The following is a 24,599-nucleotide window of genomic DNA, read 5'->3' as shown; positions in this document are numbered from 1 at the left end:
CGTGTCTAATGTGTATTAAATATATTTGATTTTTAGTGCGCCATGATCCAAATAATTGTACCACCGCATTTGGTTTCGAAACACATTTTAGCCACCCATTCTTTTAGATGGTCATCAAACTCTACGCTTAAATATTCACCACCTTACCCTCATTTTAAGAGATAAACACATTGCCCTCATAAGGATTGCAGAAGTAATACCCTTTTGTTTCTTTAAGATACCCCACGAATAAGCACTTGTTAGATTTTGGCTCAAGCTTAGTTAAAATTTATTGTTTCACATAAACTTCGCAATTTCAAATCTTCATGTAACACATATGTGGTTTCTTACCACTCTATATCTCATATGACATCTTCTCATTTTTGGATGGAACAAGGTTAAGTGTGTGAGCTATTGTCAATAAAGCATGTCCCCGAAAGGAGTTTGGAAGATCAACGGTACTCATCATGGATTGAACCATGTCAAGTAAGGTTAGGTTTCTTCTCTCAAATACACCATTCTATTATGGTGTTCCAAGAGGATTTAGTTGGGATAGAATCCCCCACTCTTTTAGATGGTCATCAAACTCTAAGGTTAAATATTCACCACCTTGATACGATCGAAGGGTTTTAATATTCTTGCCTAGTTGATTTTGTACTTCATTTTTAAACTCCTTGAACTTTTCAAAGGTTTCAGATTTGTGTTTCATTAAATAAACATAACCATATCTACAATAATCATCAGTAAATGCAATGGAATACTGAAAACCTCCTCTGACTGGTGTGTTTAGTGGTCCACATACATCAGTATGTATGAGGGCCAAAAGATCATTAGCCTTTTCACATTTTCCTGTGAATGGGGACTTTGTCATTTTTCTAATTAACAAAATTTGTATGTTTTATATGATTCATAATCAAGAGAGTCAAAGAGTCATATCTATGGAGTTTGGAAATGCGTTTCTCATTTATGTGGTCTAAACGACAATACCAAATGTAAGTTGGATTTAACTCGTTAAGTTTCATCCTTTTAGTATTAGTGTTATATAAATTGGCATTTCAAGATCATGGACATATAATTCATTGTCATTTGTGTAGTAGCATATAATATATCATTCAAATAAGTAGAGCAACAATTGTTCTTTATTATGAATGAAAAAACCAAACTTATCCAAACAAGAAACAAAAAATAAACAGTACAAAAAATCACGTCTGTAGCGACGTGAATTCCATGACACAACATGGAAAATCACATCAGAAAAAAGATTAGCGACATGGTCATATACATCGCCTGGGAGTGCGTGGGAACTTTATTGTGTTGTGTTTATCACGTCACAACTTTGTGACATGGAAAGCACGTCGCTAATGTTGCACAATTACCAAGCCTCCATCTGCAATTGGGACAGACAAGGACTGCAAAAAGTAGTATGACACAGGACACGAAGAATGGTTGTGGCGTGTTTTACATGTCACTGATTTGTGACATGTAAAACACGTCGCTAATTTTGAAATTAAATTTGAAAGTTGCGACGTGATTTACATGTCACAAATCAGTGATATGTAAAACACGCCACAAACATTAAAATGTTTTTAAAAAAAAAAAATCTGATTTTTATTATTATAAAAAAAGTTATATTATTAATATTATTTGTTGGAAATTAATAAATATTAATAAAAATATTTATTTAGTTAAATTAATAATAATAATAAACTAAATACAAAAATATATTAAACTACTAAAATATATTAAATTTATAATATAATATCCAAAATACTAACATATAATAAGTAAAATTTTGTTATCCCATACAATTTCAAATTAAAATAAAAATAAAATTCATCCTAAAAAATCATCATCTGGATCGGGATAATTATCAAGGTTGAAATCATCATCATTCTCTTGCTCAGTGTCAGCTACCCCCACATTTTCTCTAGACGGTTGACCACCACTTTGTTGAAACTGCATAAATAACCGCATTTGTTGTTGCATCTCTACTTGCATCTTCGTCATTGCCTCTATTTACTGTTGTTGCATTTCTGCTTACATCTTCGCCATTGCCTCTATTTGCCGTTGTTGCCCCTCCACTTGTGCTTTTAGCGCCACCTCACGTTCATCCATTTGGGCCTTTAGCTCCGCCTCACGTTGCGCTAACTCGTGTCTCGCCTCAGTTAGAGCCAACTGTCTTATTGTTTCCATTACTTGCAGTGCCAATTGTGTTTGACGTGACGATCCTTCCCCATCTCTAACTCTTTGAAATAAATTTCTATCTCCACTTCTCAAGCTTCCCGACAAATTTCCAGCACCAAAAAAACATCCATTAGGCCCTTTTCCGCCAATGACTTCATTCCAAATATAAAAATCAACATCTGGATGAAGCGGCTCTCCTTCTCTAGGAGAATATTTGGGATTAGCGACCAAAAATTCTACAAGCCTTGTTTGATAATCCTCCTACACATAAAATAGAATTAAAATTATGTATATATAACTTAAATTATATTATATTAAATAATAAATTGAAAATTAGTTGCCACGTGATTTACATGACACAACATCAGAGTTGCCACATGAAAATCACGCCGGAACTTTTTAATTGCCACGTGAAAATAACATCACAAAATTGTCATTAAATATAAAAAAATAATAATAAAAATTGAATAACTTACCAAATATTTTCGAGTACGCTCGTCAACCAAATCACCCGATTTTTTTGTCCTAGTTTCTTTAACCAACTCGATCATGAGTGATTGTCTCCCCAACCTTTTAGCCTAAAAAATAAAATTAACTTTAATTAAAAACAAATAATTATTCAAAACATAACTTTAAAAAGTGGCAATAATTACCATGCGTCGAGAATGTTCGTAAGTGCTTATACTTCCAACTGCATTAAGGTGACCTCCTTTTTCAGATGCCCTCATTTTTTTGCATTTTCATATTTAGCTTTAAATTCCTTTGAATTCCAATATGCAATAAGTTTCTCAAGAACTTCTTGGCCCAGCCACCCAGGACGACTACCATCACGTTCCCAACGCTTTCTAATATTTTGCAACGTGTCAAAAAGTCTTTTTGATGTTCTGCTGAAATAATTTTTTTAACAAGTTTCTCGCTCATTGGATCCCAAGTACACTTTTCCTGAAAACATTAAAATAAACTGTTAGAAAACTATAGTAAAAAAATTTTAAAAAAACAATGACTCGAAAAAATATATTAATTATACCTTAAAACAATTAAACCAAGCATTTTTATTTGAAACATCTCCAAAACTCGTCCATGCTTCTTTATACATTTGCTGAATCACATAGTACACACACCTGGCAGCAGCCCGACTCGGCCCAAACCTAAACAACAATTATGTTAATTAGCATGCATTAAATATAAATTTATATTAAAAAAAGGAAATGTAAACTTAATAAAAATTTAATATATAAGATACTTACGAATTTCCAGCGGGCCAAATATAATATCTACCGTCAATGATATGAATCTCCCTCGGATCATCCTCCCCCTGAACATCGTCACCATCAGACTGCACATCATCTTCATCTCGCGCAGTATCATCCCCACCCGGCTCCACATGATCATCCTCACGTGCAGGTATATGAGTGGGATGCGGGGTGTGGGATCCCCCAGTCTGCTGGAAGCGTGGGGGCACGTGTGTCTACTGGAAGGATAAGGGCACCTGTGTGGGATATGGAGTGTGGGATCCTCCAGTCTGCTGGAATCCTGGGGGCACCTCTGTGTTAGGTGGAAAGCTATATCCTCCAGTCTGCTGGAATCCTGGGGGCACCTGTGTGTTAGGTGGAAAACTATATCCTCCAGTCTGCTGGTATGATGAAAAACTAGGTCCTGCAGTCTGCTGAAACGGACAACTAAAGTCCACAAGTGGGCGAATAAAAGATGGTGACCCAGACATAGGCCTCCCCTGAGAGGAGAGTAATGACGTAAGAGGTTGGGTACTGGCCTTGGACATGTAATCTAACTGACTTTGTGGGGGGGGGGGGGGGCACACTGCTGTCTGAGGAGACTGGCATAGTACTATCCTTGGGCGTCGGGTCTTCTGACCCTTACCCTTCTCAGATCGGGATGACATTTTACCTATTTATTGAGAATACACAATTAATAAAATATATACATTCACACAAATATATTCAAACATGTTTCTCATATACATTCATTAACACATTCAATAGATGGTTCATTAAGTAAAATTACAAAAAACACATTCTCTTATAAATACATTTATTATTCTAAATCTACAGGCTCTTCATACATATCATTATCATCATTTGATGTGATACTATCCTCAGACTCAACGCCTTCGTGCTCTTCATTCACATTATCTTCAACCAACAATATAGAAGCATCAACTCCATACCCCTCATTTGTTATATCAGACAAATTGGTAATTTTCTCAACTGCAATGACATCATTAATTGGTCCAACTTCATCAATTTGGTAAGCAAGATCTTCCACTAGATTGTCAGTTTCAATATGGCCTATTGGTTTTGTTTTTATAACAACACATAACCCTCGCTTATGTGGCACAAATGAAGGATAAGGAACATAATAAACTTGCCTAACAAGATGTGACATTATGAAAGGGTCGTACTCTTTGTACCTTCGCTCCATTTGAATCTCAACAGTACCATATGTCGTGTCTATTTTTGTGCCTCTAGTTGGATCATACCATTCGCAGTAAAACAAGACAACTTTATTCTCCGAGTCCAAGTAATTGTATACCAACTCGTAGATATGTTTAACAAAGCCATAGAAATCATCTTCACCCCCATCTGTAACTCCTTTTACGAATACACCACTGTTTTTTGTTTTTTTCCCTTCAGTCCAAGTCTCAGTGTGAAATTTATATTCGTTCACGAAGTATGTGTGCCATTCGTTTGCGCTTAGAATAGGGCCTTCACACAAATTTCTCAAATGGAGTATTTCTGGTGTCGGTGTAACAATGCATGACAATCTATCCTTAAACCAAGATGGAAATTGTGCATGAATGACACCGGATGTTGGTTGTACACCGGTGCTTTGAAAATAGACATTGTTAAATTCCCTATAAAAAAACACACTATAAGTTTCAAGGTAATAATATTTACACACTATAGATAAAATAATAGTTGGGTATACTTACTCAAGATACGGTTTAACTTCGACGCAGTTGATCAACACATGAACATGTGCGGATTGCATTTCTTGTTGGGTCAACCAATGAACACCTTTCTTTCCAGATGGACGACCTGGAAGCCCAAAGACTGATAAGGTGAATTGGCTTCTTTCGTTAACATTTACGGGATTCCTTATGATTCTTGGGGTTAACATCAAGTTGTTGAAATAGTGACTGCAAAAATGTGATGTCTCCCGATGCAAGTAATGCGAACATATGGATCCTTCAACTCTAGCTTTATTTTTCACGGATCTCTTAGAATCACCCATAAACCTTTCAAATGGATACGTCCACCTATAATGAACAGGTCCTCCAAGATAAGCTTCTTATGCAAGATGCACAGGTAGATGTTCCATGGAGTCAAAAAATCCAGGAGGAAATATTTGTTCCAACTTACAGAGAATGATTGGAATATTTTGGTCCAACTTAATGATATCATACACTCTTAAAGTTGAGGCACAAATATCTCTAAAAAATTGACTAATTTCAGTCAGTGGATTAAGCACATGTTTTGGTAGAGAACCAAACGCAATTGGCAGCAATTAGAGGTTGTAAGTACACATCAATTCCAACTTTTGGACTCGACGGTCCTGGAATGATACATGTCAGAAACATATACGGTTTTGTCATGCACATCTCAGGAGGGAGGTTGTAAGGGGTTACAATAACTGGCCAACAAGAATATGCGGTTCCCGACCCTTGGACATATGGAGTAAATCCATCAGAGCATAATCCAAGCCTGACATTTCTAGGTTCAGCGGCAAAATCAGGATGTATTCGATCAAAGTGCTTCCAAGCCTCGCCATCAGATGAATGTCGCATAGTGCCCGGACTTGTTTTGTTTGTATGATGCCATGTCATCTGACTTGCACTATGCATTGAAGCAAACATTCTTTTTAACCTTGGTATGATCGGAAGATAAAACATGGACTTCACTGCGACACGTGTTTGCTTACGGTCAACAGCTTTACTTTGAATTTGATATCTTGGACTCTCACAAAACTTACATTCCTCCAACAATCCATCATTAGTACCAAACTCATTGTCATAAAACAACATGCAACAATTAGTGCAACAATCAATTTTTCTTACATTTAAACCCAACTTCGACACCAACTTCTTTGCATCTTTAAATGTTGTAGGTAAGTTGTCTTTCATAGGAGTTGAGTCCAACATCATTTTTGCGAAAAATTCCAAACACTAATCTGGAACATTCCAATTTTCCTTAGCAGCCAATAATCTCACACACATTGATAATTTTGAATCTGACAACCCCTCAAACAACGGTATATTCATCTCATTCAACAACTGATAAAATCTCTGCGCTTCCTCATTTGGCAACTCTTCCACATCAAAATCTTCAGGTTGATCATAGGTCACGTTCACGCCAAAAGCATCCTCAACCATCTCACCGATCATATTAAAGTTTTCCTCATATTCCATAGTCGGTCTACTGCTTGAAGCATGAGTAATACTAGTCTCTGGCACGTTCATCGGCAAATTTTCACCGTTAGACGTCCACACCCAATAATTTTTAATAAAACCCCTTCTATGCAAATGACGTGTTACTTCCTCTGGATCACTAATTATACGTCTACATTCACATTTAAGACAAGGACACCTAACCCCCCCTTCACTTCGACAACATTCCTGAACAAATGCCCACTTGATAAACCCATCAACTCCTTCTACGAAATTTGGTTTAAGTGCACGTCTTCCTGGTTCCAATCTATCGTACATCCAACTACGATAGTATAGATAATATTCCATACTACATATTTGTACAATCATTACACTAATTAATCTATAACATTTATGTAAACTATATATATAACTTTTTTATTTAACATATTCTCACATAATATATAACATATTCTCATATATATATATATATATATATATATATATATATATATATATATATATATATATATATATATATATATATATATATATATATATATATATATATATATATATATATATATTAACTATTATACAAAATCTATAACATATAACAAGAATATTCTCACATAATATATAAACTTTATTCTTTTAAAAAAATAGAATGTATAAATTATGTTTTTAATAACTTACATAAAAATATAAATATGAATAAAATGTAAAAAAAATATATATAATATAAAATGTCTTTATACCCTAATATAATAAAACTTTTGTCTATATATATAATATTACATTTTTTTTACCTTAACATAATAACATACTATATACATATTAAATTTTCTTTTTACCTTTTTAACATATACAAATATATAATAAATTTTATTTTTACAATTTTAAAAAATATTCTATTTTCCAATATATATTAATATAATATTATATTTTTTTTTACCATTTTTTAACATAATAACATACTATATACATATTAAAATTTCTTTTTACCATTTTAAAATATATTATATTTTCCAATACATATTAAACTTCTATTTTTCATTAAATAATAAATATTAAACTTTAAAAAAAAATTGTATAATATAAATGTTGTCTATATAATTTACATATATAAATTATGTTTAATTAGATATCATTACTTACATATATAAATCATGTTTAATAACATATAAAAATTACATATATAAATTATGTTTAATAATATTATATCTATTTACAAAAAATATAACATATCTAAATATTATAAATTTCAAAATATATTTCGATTTACTAAATTATATTCTTTTTTACTAAATTATATTTCGATTAAAAATATATATATTACCATAAACAAAAAAATTATCTCTATTAAACAAAATTTGTTTTAATAAAAAACATAATATGTTTTATTAAAAACATAAATATATCTATTTACCATAAATTACTACATAACCTACAATTTATATCACAAAAATTCTATAAAAAACATACAATTTATCTATTATCACAAATATTACATACTACATTAATATATCACAAAAATTCCAGAAAAAACATACAATTATCACAAATATTACATACTACATTAACCTAATAATATTCAATAATCTAATTAATATATCCAAATATTACAGAAAAAATATAATATTTATCTATTAACACAAATATAACACAAAAATATACTTCAAAATATCAGATTTAAAATTATAAAAATACCTCAATCTTCTAATCTCCTCCAATCTTCAAGTCCAATTCTTATAATATCTCCTCCAATCTTCAAAATCTTGAATAAAAAAATTAAAATAAGTTAGAATTATAAATCAATACAAATTATAAATAAACTAAATATAAAATATAAAATATAAATAAACTAAATAAATCAATACCTTCAAAAATGGTGTGAGAATGGAATGAGAAGAGGAAGAGAATGAGAAGAGGAAGAGAGAAATACAGTGTGAGAGAAGAGAGGAAGAATGAGAAATGAGGAAGAGAGGAAGAGAAAATGAAGAAGGGGGAAGCGTCTGTTATGCAGAATATATTGAATATTTAGCGACGTGATAAAATAGACGGTACATACTGACGTGGTGGACACGTCGCAAGCTGCCAACGGTCCAATTGGCAGCGTCATTCAATTCACGTCGCTAATTACTGATTGGGAAGACACGTCGCAAGGTGCCAACGGTCTAATTGGCAGCGTCATTCAATTCACGTCGCTAATTACTGATTGGGAAGACACGTCGCAAGCTGCCAACGGTAATAAATTTTGAATTGCCAATCTATCTTCACCTGCCAAAGCCTGCGCATGTCAATTCAAAGTCAGCATTAAAGGCTTCCGACGTGAAAACCACATCACAATTAAAAATTTGAAATTTTTTATTTTTCCACCATAAGACTTTACAGATTTCTAAGTTTAAAAATTTTGTTTTATCTTTTGCGACGTGGAAAGCATTTCACAAGTTTTTTTTAAATTCATTTTTTTCTGACCCCCCATGTGAATACGTAATTGTTAATATTAATGATTAAAATAACATACCGACGTGTTATTCACGTCAGAACAGTCCTTTTCTTCCCACGTGAATAACACGTCACAAATATATGTCGCTAGGGAGCCCTTTTCTTGTAGTGAAAATTCATCCAAACTATAGATACATAATAGCACTTCTCTAACTGAAATATTAAACCACTAGGTAAAGTCAATACATAATTTCTGCGGCTAAAGCAACATCCTTTACTCCATTGTCAACTCGTAGATCAACTTCGCCTTTGGCCAATTCTCTACTCCTTTTTAGCCCCTGCAGATTAGTACAAATGTGAGAACCCCATTCAGTATCCAATATCCATGATGCAGAAGTAGGCAAATTTATTTCTATAACAAAAATACATGAAGTTGAAGTCTCCACTCCATTCTTCTTATCTTCTAGATACTTTAGACAGTTTCTCTTCTAGTGTCGGGTCTTACCGCAATAGAAATAAGTTCTCTCTAAGAAGCAACTCATAGTTGTACGTTCCAACACCAAAACAGATTATTATGCTCTTGCTCACACCACGTTTAAATTGTTGCGGATAGCTGAGTTGTCGGTTTCTTTCTGTCTCCTACACTCTTTTATGATAACTTAAGTGCTGTGATGCTCTCTTATAACTCAATTCTCCATGTTAGGACCAAACACATTAAATTGAAAATCCACTTTGTTCGTAAACGTGTTATTGCTAAGAAACTGAAGATTCACCATGTCCCTAGTGTTCAAGTTGCAGACACACTAACCAAACCCCTCGATACTGCAACTTTTCAAGATTTGCGGACCTAACTCAAAGTCGTGACATATAACCCTTCTTGATTTTGTAGGAGTATTAAAAAAAAAATATGTGATGTATGTAGAATACCATAGGTGTATGTAGAATAATATATATGTGTGCATGACAACATGAAAGAGCCATACAAGTAGAATGCATGGCTATGAGGATAATGCACATCCATGCATGACCATGCAAAACTTATATAAAGGAGTGCAATAGAAGTTAACCATTCAAGCAAAATGTTAATGAGATTCACAAAGTCTAGCGGATTACATTTCTCAGCTTATATTCACGCCATAATAGGTAATCTACCCAAAACATTTTTTTTTTAACATAATGCTTAGTGAAAAAGGGATCATTGTTACAAGTTGAAGTTACACTACATATTATATATATTATCAAGTAAACAAACAATAAATCAAACAAACAAACAAGTATCTCATAACTAGTCGGCTAAATATCAAATTTCTCATGACAACAAGTTGTTACATAATCCTGCTTTGTGTCAGTGAATCTGTAGGTTAATTGGTTGTTGTTTTGTTTTCAGAGCACCCCCAGTGCTCTTTTCTATCAATACAAGAGTTGCTTATTTAAAAAAAAAAAAAAAACAAGTTGTTACATACTCTCTTTTCAAAAACTAATCTTATAATGCATCAAAATAATTGTCTATGGACTCTTGTGAATCCTAACTTTAATTTGAATATCAAAATACTAACTTTATCTATTGTGCGCTTCACCCACGTATGCCTGCCATTTTTGTTGTTGAGAATATAAGATCACTGTTACCTTTTTTTGTATGCGAGCTCTGAAATGGAAAATTCTTCTGCAAGTGGTTGAAGTGGAACTAGTAAAATTCTCAAAGTACATATTCTTTTTTTCTTCTTTTTGACAGATGCACAAATTCTCTAGACAATGAACTAAATTAAAATGCAGCATTGAATTATTCTCTTTTGTAGTATAGTATCAAACTAAATTTCTGACGGTATATATCCAATAACATTATCTACAACTATAAATATGTAGCAAGCAGATTAGAGAGTATTCCACAACTCAAGAGCTTGAATTTTTCAGTGAGTATATCTTTAGTAAATTTGAGTTTCTCTGAAGTCATGGCTCAATTGTGTGTCCTTGAGACAACGGTACAACTCAAATCATGTCCTCAAAAGTTCTATAACTTCCTCAAGAGCCAAAGCCAACACATTCCAAATAAAGCACAGAGCGAAAACGTGCATGGCGTTGAGATTCACAAAGGCGATTGGAACACTCCTGGTTCAATCAAGATTTGGAAATTTAGCATAGGTTTGTTAATTATTATTATCACTACTATTATGTATGATTAGATTTCGAACTTAATTTAGACGTGCAATCGGCAAAAATATTGTACTCATACATCAATATTTTTGTGTTGAAAATTAATGCAGAAGGGAAGGAGGAGATATTCAAGGAAAGAATTGAAGTGGATGAAGTGAACAAGACTATAACTTATGTTGCTGCTGGAGGGAATGTGTTGGAGTTGTACAAAAGCTACAAGGCCATTGTGAAAGTGGAGAATCAAATTTTAAAGTTGAGAATAGAATATGAGAAGATTAATGATGATACCCTACCTCCAAGGAAATACCAGCAGTTTATCATAAATATTGTTAGAGATCTTGATGGAAACTTAGTTAAAGTTGGTTAATCTGTATTCTACATTATTTCCTCAAAAAAAAAAAATTATATGTGAGTGTTCTATACAAATTAAATGATTTGGTGTGAAATTCACATTAAAATCATTCAATAATTATAGGAGAGCGTAAAATAAGAACTTGAATGATCTTTTATATTGTGTTTTGTGTTTATGTATGCATGATGCACTTGAATTGTGTGTTTGTCTGATCCACTAGATTTATTAGCCTAAGTTTGATTTTATGTTTGGAACATTCTTTGATATATTTAGTTGCTCTAAAGTAAAATAAATTTTGATTTTAGAACTTCTTTTAATTAAAAGTTATGATTTATAATTTTTGAGTCAAACATAATTATTTGGGGTTGAGAGATCACCTTTATTTTTTCCCTTTGTGTTTTAATTTGGCAAAGGAAGGCATCCTCTAAAAATACTCTGATGGGTAAAATAGTCTAGTTGTTGCTTTAATATCAAATTGCTTTTGACATTTCCAAACTCCTTCTCTTGTGTTGATGAAGTATTAGTTGTATTGTTGCTCTAATACAAAATTATTGAATTTAAGTGTATGTGTTTAAGCCCTACATTGATAAAATATATCAAAAGTAAGTATTTTGATATCGTATCTATAAGAAATAGTATGGTAAAATAACAATTAAGATGATTTTAAGTGAAAAAGTTTCTAACTTAATCGTAAGAGACTATAAAATGATAAATGATGACAAAATTAACAATGATTAAAAATTATTGGAATTAAATTTTGTTAATTTTCAAATGTATTCTCATAATTAGTTTTAGCTAAAACTCAATATTAATCACATATTGCTCGGCAAACTTTATTTATGATTAAATAATGTGTTAAAATAATTCTTAGGGTGTAATTATTGATCTCTTCATCCAATTAACCAATATAATAACGTTAAGGGTCATGCTAACATGTGTCCTAAGTCACATGTTAAATGTTAATGATACTATAATTAGAAAAAGTTAAATGTAATTAAATGCAATAAAGTCATATTTAAAGTTTCGATACATTGAATGCATGCGTTTCAAAAAAATATTTCTATAAATATCTTATTATCTTGTGCCCTGAGAGCACATGTTTGGTTTTCTCTAACATTATTTATCAATAACAATGTGAATGTTAAACTTAAATCTATTTCTAAAGTTTAGGATTTGACAAATGATTACTCTAGATCTAGATCTAAATTTTTTCAATAACATTTCAAATTTAAATGTTGAATTATAATTGACGATAAGGAGTGAAAATAAGAATAAACATCAAAACAAATGGATAACTAGAAAATACATAACACATTGAACAAAAGCATTACATGATAGTACAAGAAATTACATCTAATTTCATCAAGAAAGGGTTTAGGTACTTATTGTCAAGCTAGCTTTACAAATCTTGTTAGAAAACGCTTCAAAGTTTAACAAATTCAGCTTGAATCGTGTACGGAACACTTTTCTTATAGTATTTCAAGCACTCTCGAATGTTTTAGAGTCTCAATGCAGGAATATCCAGGATAATTCAGCCTTATCGAGTTTGCGCCAGACCGACAAAAACTCGAATGCAGCGAAGAGTGATCTGGAATTATTTAGAGGATTTTTCGATTTCTGTGATGTGACATTCTGAATCCGGAATCATGTTTTTATAGACCAAAATAATATTGTTTCATAAGGTTGCGACCCTTGGTGAAACAATATAATTTTCAAAAGTTATGACTGTTGGCACACAGCATGGTTCACTAGTGATTGCATGGTTTCACTCTGCAGCATTTCGTGGACAGTGGCCACTCTCCGAATTCAAAATTCAAATCATAGGCTCAAGTGCCGTCTACAAGCCGCCACTAGCGCCTCTACGCCTCGCACCCGGACCCGGAGGCGGAGCCTGAGCCGAAGTCGGAGCCGGAGCCGGAGCCGGTGTCGCCGGTGGCAACACCGGCGAGTGGTTGTATGGTTGAGACAAGTGGCATAATGATTGGGACCACCACATTTATCAATGTGGCACTTTATCCTCTTTTATCCTTTTGTTGAGTTAATGATATTAACTCTTATAAATGTTTTCAAAGTTAGTGAATATTCCAATGTTGGACTTTATTTCATGCATTTATTAGCATTTACTCACTTTCACTATTTTGTCATTTTAGAACACAACTTGTAAAATTACTCAATAATTTTACAACAATCTCCCACTTATTCTAATAATGACAAATCCTATTCCAGAATATAGAAGATAAAAAGTGTTAATACAGTTAGGTATTTTTCGATTTGAACTTAACCTTAGTAAAGAAAACGCAAAGCCTAATCAGAACGTTAGGTAGCTATGCTTTGAACCATTATCCCATGTGATCAGACCGACATTGCTATACACCCACTTTTTAGAGTTTCTTCGCCTACATATCTCGCCTAACACTATTTATGGCCATGTGCTTTTCCTGTTTTCATGAATTTATCATGAGAGAAACTCCAACTCTCATTTTGAGACGACACCATCTCGAAATTCATATAGGTGAAGTTTCATTAGTATCTCTTTAGATACATATACTCGATGTAGAACTTCATTAAGAGTTTCTTTAAAACTCAACCCTCAATTATGTAATAGTCAACATTGTCACGAAATGTTGCACCAACTTCCAAATCAACGACTTGTTGTTACCCATTGAATCTTAGGTTAAGATATATTAACTTCAGATTGGGTTGCTATCATTGTCGGAACCCTCATTCAAGGAGTTCTAATCCCATACCTCTCGAGGTAGACTTTACTAAATCTCTGCCAAGTGGTTTAGTAAAAGGATCAGCCAAATTGTAGCTTGTTTGTATATATGTCAGTGAAATGATCCCATACTTTATCATTTTTCTCACGAGAGAGTGTCTAAGACCTATGTGACTAGACTTTACATTGTATACTTCATTGAATGCTCTATCCAGGGTGACTTGACTATCACAATGTATCAATACTTTTGAAACATTGTCTTTAGCTAATGGAACCTCTAATAAAAGATCCCTCAACCATTCTGCTTCTTGTCCAGCAGATGCAAGAGCCACAAACTCTGATTCCATGGTTGAGAGAGTAATGCATATTTGTTTCTTGCTCTTCCAAGAAATCGCACCTCCAGCTAATGTGAATATCCACTCAATTATAGATTTATAATCTCCAACGCCTGATATCCAACTTGCGTCGGTATATCCTTCTAGTATGGCAGGAAACTTACCATAATGAAGGCCAAGATTTGTAGTCTTTAACAAATATCCAAAAATCTTTGTTATGGCCTTCTAATGGTCATCATTTGGATTTATAGTAAATCTACTCATCTTACTAATTGCAAATGTTATGTCTGGTCTAGTACATTGCAGTAAGTACATTAGACAACCAATTGCGCTTGCATATTCCAATTGTGCCACAGTTCTACCATTATTCTTTTGAAGTCTGACACTAGGATCGAACGGAGTGTTTACTTCCTTGAAGTTTAGGTGTTTGAAATTTTCCAACATTTTTTCAACATAATGTGTTTGATTAAGTTCATAACCCCCCACTATTTTGTTTTACTTTGATCCCTAATATAGTGTCAACTAGTCCAAGATATTTTATCTTGAATGTGGAAGTTAGAAATCTTTTTGTTTCTAAGATTCCATTCATTTCATTGCTAATAATCAACATGTCATCAACATATAGACATAGAAATATTACAATATTTCCACACACCTTTGTGTACAAGCATTTGTCACAAGAGTTTGGAATGAACCCATTTGAAAGTATGGCAGTGTCAAATTTTTGATGCCATTGTTTTGGTGTCTGTTTTAAACCGTATAAAGATTTGACAAGTTTGCATACCTTGTTAGAACAAGAAATGTTCTGATCAATATTATTTGTTTTGATGATAACATTATGTATGAATTTTGTATAAGACAATGCGGTACTCTAATCCTTTGCATTTTCCATTTTAGGAAATATATAAAGAGTATGCACAAAGCAGCGCTCAGAAGCACTGACTCAGAAGGTTCTGGATGGCTTCATCAGAACATGCTCTGGCAAGACATCAGAAGATGGTCATGCAGAATCATAACATGAACTGTAAAGCATCAGAAGAACAGAAGTCAAAAGTACAAGCTCTGAAGCTTTGATAGTGTCACGCTCAAAGCTCTTCAAAGTCAGAAGACAGAAGATGCTCTGCACCAAAGCCGTTGACTCTGATATTCAAACGTTGTTATCTACAAAATCTGAGTCCAGAAGAAAGTACAAGATGAAAGGTTGTAACGTCAAATCTCTGACTGACAAAAGGAACGTTAGAAGCTACAAAAGGCAAAGTCAGTAAAAGCAGCAAAAGCAAGGCTCGAGGTAATTGACAAAAGTGTGAAATATTAAATGCAACATTGTACTATTCACGTAAAGCATTAAATGCTCCCAACGGTCATTTCCTCTCAACACCTATAAATAGAAGTTCTAATCAGAAGCTTGATACAACACTTGCGCAAAATATACTGAAATGCTGTCAAATTCAAAAGCTTACGAACTCCATCTTCAACCTCACAAACTCTTGTAATATTTAGTGAGTGTTAAGTTTAGAACTTAAGAGAAATATCACAGTTGTGATTGCAGCTTTATTAGAAGCATTCAAACTCTTGTAAACTTTATTTTAAATTGATTGTAAAAGGATTCCTAGAGTGATCAAGTTGTGATCTGTAGACTCTAGAAGACTTAGAGGGTATCTAAGTGGAAAACCATTGTAATCAGTTGGATTAGTGGATTAAATCCTCAGTTGAGGTAAATCACTCTAAAGGGGGTGGACTTGAGTAGTTTGGTTAACAACGAACCAGGATTAAAGTAATTGTGTTCATTGTTTTTATCTTCTAAGTTTTTGAAGTTACACTTATTCAATCCCATCCTTTCTAAGTGTTTTTAACTCCTTCATAACTTTTGTTCATTTCTTGGAAGCATGTAGCCTTCTGGTTGCTCCATATAGATTTCCTCGTCGAGATCTCCATTTATGAATGCTATTTTAACATCCATTTGATGTACAATAAATTTGTTCAAGGAAGCTAGTGCACACAATATTCTAATCGTCGTAGTTTTTGCTATTGGTGCATATGTGTCAAAATAATCAATGCCTTACTTTTGTCTAAAACCTTTTGCTACTAGTCTATCCTTGTATGTGTTTAATGTACCGTTGCTGTGATACTTTTTTCTAAACACCCATTTGCATCCAATGGGTATTGATCCCTTCGGAAGATCAACTAGTTCCCAAGTATGGTTTGACATAATTGAATCCATTTCATCTTGGATAGCATCCTTCCAAAAAAAGCGTCTCTAGAAGTCACTGCTTCTTTATGTAGCAACCTGCCTAAAAATTATACTTAGAGAGTCGCCACCTATTCTGAAGGGCGAATAGGAAACCCTACACAGATAAGAGATTGAGGGTAAGTTATTATAATCAGGCTGAGGGAAGGTATGAGGCACCCTCAGCCCTTTCCTAAAGGCTAACAATCAAAGATTAGGGTTGCATGGCAGAAAATTAGGGAGAAATGTGGCAAACAGAATTTTAAGACATGATTGAGATTTTGAAGAGGGGGACTCGCCTTGTTGCCAAGTGCCTACGTACCTCCTTAGGGAGGATCAGAGTCTACGTAGTTCGGGAAGGGTTGTACGCCATTTAGAGTTGGAATTTGATTTGATACGGTTTTTTAGAGGCTTTTTGGTCGGCCTATCGCAGTTTGGTTTGTAATTGTAGTTTGAATGGATTTTAGAATGATTTTTAGGGTTTGGGCGTACAACCCTGATTTGGCACAATTAACCGCGATAATCGATTGATTCAATTACCATAGTTAAAAGATTTGAAATTTGCACCACCAATTTTAATCGATTGGTTCGATTATTACTAATGATGAATTAAGGTACATTTTAATAATTTTTACAGAATTTTATATGCATTGTTACCCCTCGTGATCGATTGATTCGATTAAAAAGAATAACAAATTAAATCGAAGGGAAGACGGTTAATCATCACAACTAATAAAATAGTTGCAACCATTTAACCAAATAATAATAAGACCAATTTTTATTTAATTAAATAACATTTTAATTAAAAAAATATTGTTAACCATAGCGATTAATCGATTTAATCGGCACGAATAACAAATTATAATTTTTTGTAATTTAATTGTCATGTATTTATTTTACAAAAAAAATATTATAATACAATTATTTAATTACATTAAAATAGATATTTTAATTAAAACAAATAAAACAATTAAAATTATTAAGTTTTTATCAAGGTTATGATTCAGTATGGCAACTTGGATGGCTTATAATATAGGGACTGGATCTGGAGCGCTTGATTAAGGCTGGGGGGAAGATCTAAGGCTCAGATTTGGGAGGTGTATGGTGGAAACTACATGAGGCGCAACATGTGATCAAGGATGGAATTTCAGAAAAAAATATGTGGGAACGGGGTATCGAACCCACGCCCCCAGGGTCACTCAATACTCTTACCAACCCAACCAAGACGTTCACGCGTTTAAAAAACGCTTTCGCTGCAATACATATAATAATCAAATAACTGAAAGGGAAACGCGCGCGAAATTTAAAAGGTCCAATGTGATGGTGACACGCCATCGTCTTCTCCACTCACCCTGCAAGTTTTCAGACAAAATAGCTACGAAATAGCTATAGTTTTGGATTCGTAGCAACTGCATAAGAAAAATAGCGAATAGCTCATGTGTGACTATAAATGTTTCGCGACCCTACCGTTCCCCTCGTCTCAACCACGTGAGTTCGATGGTGCCCTCAATTGAACCCAATTTAACCCACAAACGAAAACCCCAATTCAAGAACCCTAAACCTTTGACCGGCCTCTAATGGCAATGTTAGATTTAAACACGCAAACTCAAAACCAGTGATCCAGAAACCATCAACACATCAAAACGAACCAGATTATATGACTAAAACATCATGAGGATGCATATAACGTGCTAATCGAATCAATATGCAGAATGACTTACCTTGACTGAATGGAGAAAGATCTGGGGGTGCTGAAGCAGAGAAACAATCCTAACACGTTCCAAATCCTTTGAGGAAGCTTTTGAGGCCTTCAAACCTTGTTGAAACCTCTGAATTTCCAAAAACCAATTTCAAGTTCTTGAGTGATTTTTTCGGTTCTTGCAAGTGCGTTTTTGTTCAGAATTTTCGTCCCCTATTCATGTGCACGACCTCCTCTACTTATAGGGAGTGATTTAGGTTTAGAAAAGAGCCCAAAGAATCCTTGAATCCAATCTTGCCATGTTGAGAAATTTGATTTTCTTTCTTGAATGATAAGCTACTATTTTGGTCAAGATTTGATTTTATTTCTCCTTCATCCAATTACCACGAAATTAATAATATATTTTGTCATTAACATTGATTGGAAATCAACAAAATATATTTTCTAACAAAATATTTAATTTTCTTACTTATTTAAATCATAAAATCAATTTTTTATGAAATAAATGTTTAAAAAAACTAAATAATATGTTTAAATTTCGTGACATCTTATTTTGGGCATGTTAATAACTTGTGGACCAAGTTTGCATAAGAAAACCATAGGCCCATTTGCAAAATTCCTTAATTTGAACCCTCCTTCTTTACATTTGGTCCCTCAAAATCACCTGACTTTGATCAAGCATATCTCCTTCAATTTTTAAGCTATGAGGGAGATCTAATACTTTTTAGAAACCTCAAGAGGTCCTCTACAAGCCACTTTGGAATATATTTTTCATTTGAGGCTTTTATCTTGACCATATCCTCTTTGGGAAAAAAACTGTTTCTGAAGGATGCCTGAAAATGACCTGTAATCTTTTGCCTTGTATCTCTTAAATGAAGCATTTTTAGCCTTGGCTTGTGGGACACAAAGTTGTAGAGAATTCAATTTCCTTCATAATAGGCTTTGAGTGGGGAATTTCTGATGTTCCATGTGAAAGTTATGCCCAGTCAAAGTTGGGTTGACTTTCTCCTAAGAAACCCTAATTTGAACCTTTCCATCTTTGTTCATCTCTGAGTTTCTATTAATGGAATCATGATCAATTCTTGATCAAATGATGGTTATGCACCCCATACTTGATATTTGCCCAATGGTTAAAGTTTGGATCATGCCTTGATTATGATTGACCTTTCAATTTGGATCAGTTGACTGTGAATTATCTGGATTATGTGAATGAGCCATGCTTTGAGATTTGAGCCTTGCTTTTGTTATGAGAAAAATGTGGGAGGTAAATTTTGGGGTATGACAGCTGCCCCTATTTAATTACCTTGGATTGGGTGACAAGAGGGTGTGTAGACCTCGCGTCGTTCCGATCGAAGAGTTATTAAATACTGGAAGACCCTTAAATTTACCTTGAACCCGGTAGTGGAGAGGGAATGCCTTGTTAAAGTAGCTACCTTGCTTATGGCGCTAGCAGGGGTTTGCAGCTTATGGGTAACTCACTTACTATAGTTCTAGTAAGTCGTCGCGGTTGGTATACCCATTCACTATCGTAGTTGGAATAAGTCTGTCGCAGATGGTAAGGTCCACTTACTTTCCAGTAAGTCGTCGCAGTTGACCGTACCTACTCACTATCGTAGTTAGAGTAAGCTTATCGTAGATGGTAGGGCCCACTTACTGTCAGTCTAGTAAGTCGTCGCAGTTGACCGTACCTACTCACTATCGTAGTTGGAGTAAGCTTATCGTAGATGGTAGGGCCCACTTACTATCAGTCTAGTAAGTCGTCGCAGTTAGCCGTACCTGCTTACTATCGTAGTTGGAGTGAGCTTATCGTAGATGGTAAGGTCCACTTACTTTTCAGTAAGTCGTCGCAGTTGACCGTACCTACTCACTATCGTAGTTAGAGTAAGCTTATCGTAGATGGTAGGGCCCACTTACTATCAGTCTAGTAAGTCGTCGCAGTTAGCCGTACCTGCTTACTATCGTAGTTGGAGTGAGCTTATCGTAGATGGTAAGGTCCACTTACTTTTCAGTAAGTCGTCGCAGTTGACCGTACCTACTCACTATCGTAGTTGGAGTAAGCTTATCGTAGATGGTAGGGCCCACTTACTATCAGTCTAGTAAGTCGTCGCAGTTAGCCGTACCTGCTTACTATCGTAGTTGGAGTAAGCTTATCGTAGATGGTAAGGTCCACTTACTTTTCAGTAAGTCGTCGCAGTTGACCGTACCTACTCACTATCGTAGTTGGAGTAAGCTTATCGTAGATGGTAGGGCCCACTTACTATCAGTCTAGTAAGTCGTCGCAGTTAGCCGTACCTGCTCACTATCGTAGTTGGAGTGAGTTTATCGTAGATGGTAAGGTCCACTTACTTTCCAGTAAGTCGTCGCAGTTGACCGTACCTACTCACTATCGTAGTTAGAGTAAGCTTATCGTAGATGGTAGGGCCCACTTACTGTCAGTCTAGTAAGTCGTCGCAGTTAGCCGTACCTGCTTACTATCGTAGTTGGAGTGAGCTTATCGTAGATGGTAAGGTCCACTTACTTTTCAGTAAGTCGTCGCAGTTGACCGTACCTACTCACTATCGTAGTTGGATTAACCCCAAAAGGGTTGTTTGTCTTGATGCGGGCGAGTTACGTGTATAAAAGGTTATCTTGCAGATGTGTATGCTCATGATTTTGTTATTTGTATGATGAATGTTTGTGTGCGAATGCAGGTCATGTGAATGTTTTGTATGTAAATGCGATGTGTATGAGTGTTTATGTAAGTGAATATGTAAGTATGATGACTTTGGGGTACTATCTTTTGTCACCAATTGGAATTTGTTTAAGATCTTTCGAGCAACTTTACGGGTCTTGACTCAGATCGCCCGGGGCTAGTATGTTGGAATGTGGCGGTGTTTTTTTTTTTTTTAGGGTTATCAGATCATCAGGCGTATATTGGCTGCCGGAGGTATCGCGGTTTTATCCCCTTTATTTCAGTCTAATGATTTGTAAGTTTCCTGTTTTAAATTCGAAGTTTAAAGTTTATGAGAAATAAATTATTCTTTGCACTTGGTATTGAAATGATGAAAAGATAAGTATGAAAGTGAAAAGCTTTTATTGATTATTGCCTTAAATTGGCGAATGTACAAAGGGTATGAGAGAAAGAAAAATGACAAATAGAAATGACATTAATACTGCTATTGCTCTTTTTTGCTATCGAGGGCCCCAGTAATCCTCTGACTTCGGAAGTTGATGATTGCTCGATTTCCTATCCTTTACGAATTGTCTTGGGCTCGTAGCTTGGAGCCTTATCCCTGCTAGGCATAGTACCTCTTGACTGCATCTGAATTGATTGGGTGCGATAGCTCATCCCCATCCATTGTAGTGAGGACTAATGCCCCTCCCGAGAACACCGTTTTTACAATGTATGGACCTTCGTAGTTAGGTGTCCATTTTCCACGGGCGTCGAGTCGAGGTAACAGTATCTTCCTGAGGACAATGTCACCTTCTTTGTAGGTTCGAGGTCGGACCTTCTTATCGAACGCTTTTTTCATCCTCTTCTGATAGAGTTGTCCGTGACACAAAGCTGTCAGTCGCTTTTCTTCAATGAGATTAAGCTGATCGAAACGAGTTTTTACCCATTCCGATTCTTCTAACTTTGTGTCAGTTATGACTCTTAATGACGGGATCTCCACTTCGATTGGGAGGACAGCTTCCATACCGTAGACTAGGGAGAAGGGAGTTGCCCCTGTAGATGTACGCACCGAGGTTCTGTAACCGTGTAGGGCGAAGGGCAGCATTTCGTGCCAATCCTTGTATGTTTTCACCATCTTTTGTATTATTTTTTTGATATTTTTGTTTGCAGCTTCGACAGCGCCGTTCATTTTAGGCCTGTATGGTGAAGAATTGTGGTGTTCAATCTTGAACTCCTCGCACAGCTCCCTCATCATGTTATTGTTCAGATTTGACCCATTATCGGTGATAATCCTGCTTGGAATCCCATACCGACATATGATATTATGCTTGATGAACCGAGTGACTACTTGTCTTGTTACGTTGGTGTAAGAGGCAGCTTCGACCCATTTGGTAAAGTAGTCTATGGCGACTAATATAAATCGGTGTCCGTTCGAAGCTTTAGGTTCTATCATCCCTATCATGTCGATTCCCCACATTGCAAATGGCCATGGTGAACTCAGAACGTTCAACGGGTTTGGTGGTACGTGCACCTTGTCAGCGTAGATTTGGCACTTGTGACAGGTCCTTGCATATTGGAAACAGTCGGCCTCCATCGTTAACCAGTAATACCCTGCCCGCAGTATCTTTCTAGCCATTGAATGTCTGTTTTGCATGAGTTCCGAAGGTTCCTTCATGTACCTCCCTGATAATTTCCTTGGCCTCGTTTTTATCTACACACCTCAATAACACTGAATCATAGTTCCTTTTGTATAGGATGCTTCCGCTTAAGAAGAACTTGGATGCAAGTCTCCTCAGCGTCTTTTTATCAATTGTTGAGGCATTCTCCGGGTATTCTTGTTTTTCCAGGTACTCTTTAATGTCGTGGGTACCATGGTTTGTTGTCAGACTGCTCCTCGATCGTGAGACAATAGGCAGGTTCGTCGAAGTGCCTAACGGTTATTCGTGGTTCATGGTTTGGCCAGGTCACTTTGAACATAGAGGAAAGCGTTGCTAGTGCATCGGCTATTTGATTTTCTTCCCTCGGGATATGAGTAAAGGTGATAGTATCAAATTCAGCTGTCAACTCCAGTATAAGGTCTCGGTATGGGATTAGCTTTACATCTCGAGTGTCCCACTCTTTGTTGACCTGATGGATTACCAATGCTGAGTCTCCGTATACATCAAGGAGTTTGATTCTTAGGTCGATTGCAAGCTTCTAACCCCAATATGCATGCTTCGTATTCTGCAATGTTGTTGGTACAGTCGAAACATAGTCTTGCAGTGAAGGGTAAGTGTCGGTCATCGGGAGATGTCAATACTGCCCCTATGCCATGTCCTAGTGCATTTGAAGCACCGTCGAACATGAGTTTCCATACCAAACCCGGTTCGGGTCCCTCATCGGGTCCCGGTATTTCATAGTCTCTTACTAGCATAATATCCTCGTCTGGGAAGTCGAACTTCATAGATTGGTATTCCTCGAGTGGTTGGTGGGCAAGATGTTCTGCCAAGACACTCCCTTTTATTGCTTTTTGAGTTACATACTGTCATACCCCAAAATTTGCCCATGCTATTCAAAAACACAAAGCTCCAAAACACAGTCTCCTACATAGAAACTCTAAACTAGGGTTTGACTAATTCAAGGGAAAATCATTGAATCAATGGCTCAAGGTGGTTCAATAAGGTCCCTAATATCCCAAAGTATCTCCATGTAAAGTTTCAAGTCAAACAGAACAAGTTGGTCCCTCAAATCGTGATTAGGTCAACAGTCGATCCCCAAGGGCAAAATAGTCATTTCAAGTCCAAATACAGTCAAAGTTCAAGATACTTGGTCAACAACATCCTCATAACCCTAAAATCATCATTTGATCAAGGGTTGATCATGATGATACAAGAAAAGATCAGAAAAGTCAAAAGTTAAAGGTTACTATTTTGGGCATGAACTGAAAAAGTCAACCAAACTTTGAAAATTCACCAAGTATTCATACTTCATCAGAAAAATTCCAACCAAAGCTCATTTTGAAGGGAATTCATTCCTCTATCCAATGGTCCAAGAATCAAAGCCCATAGGTCAATGGTTTAAGAGATATGGCCTTAAACATTAGAGGTCCTTTTCAAAAGTCAACAAAAAGACACCTTTTTCAAAAGGACATAAAATGAGAATGGAAAAGGATTTTGATATAAGACCAAAGACATTGGTTAGAGGACTCTCCAAGGTTTCTAAAATGTCTTAGAACACTTCCATACCTCAAAAATTGAGGGAGATAGGCCTTGTCAAAGTTGGGTTATTTTGGAGAGAAAAATGTAAAAGAATTTAAAATATTTTGCCCAAATTATTTTAACTCAATCATGATTCCCAAGTATCCAAGAGTTTCTAATCCTAGTACCACGAATTTCTAACAATTATCTGATTTTTTATTGATTTTTTTTCATTAAAAATATAGTTTAAATCAATAAATCAAAGAAATTTGAAAAAGATTTGGTTTAAATATAT

The 24,599-nt window shown here is 35.0% G+C and overlaps 1 protein-coding gene across 1 annotated transcript; it reads left to right on the top strand.

Annotated features, from left to right (window-relative positions):
• The first annotated feature begins 10,849 nt into the window (after positions 1 to 10,849).
• LOC131600315 (MLP-like protein 28) lies at positions 10,850 to 11,653 on the top strand. The gene is made up of 2 exons (XM_058872498.1): positions 10,850 to 11,134; positions 11,257 to 11,653. The coding sequence occupies exons 1-2, from the start codon at positions 10,945 to 10,947 to the stop codon at positions 11,511 to 11,513; spliced, it is 447 nt and encodes a 148-aa protein (XP_058728481.1). The 5' UTR covers positions 10,850 to 10,944; the 3' UTR covers positions 11,514 to 11,653.
• Positions 11,654 to 24,599: the final 12,946 nt, after the last annotated feature.

The sequence above is a fragment of the Vicia villosa genome, linkage group LG4, assembly GCF_029867415.1.
Source record: "Vicia villosa cultivar HV-30 ecotype Madison, WI linkage group LG4, Vvil1.0, whole genome shotgun sequence".
NCBI lineage: Eukaryota > Viridiplantae > Streptophyta > Magnoliopsida > Fabales > Fabaceae > Vicia > Vicia villosa.
The sequence above is the reverse complement of the archived record's forward strand: the minus strand, read 5'-3'. Positions and strand labels throughout refer to the sequence as shown.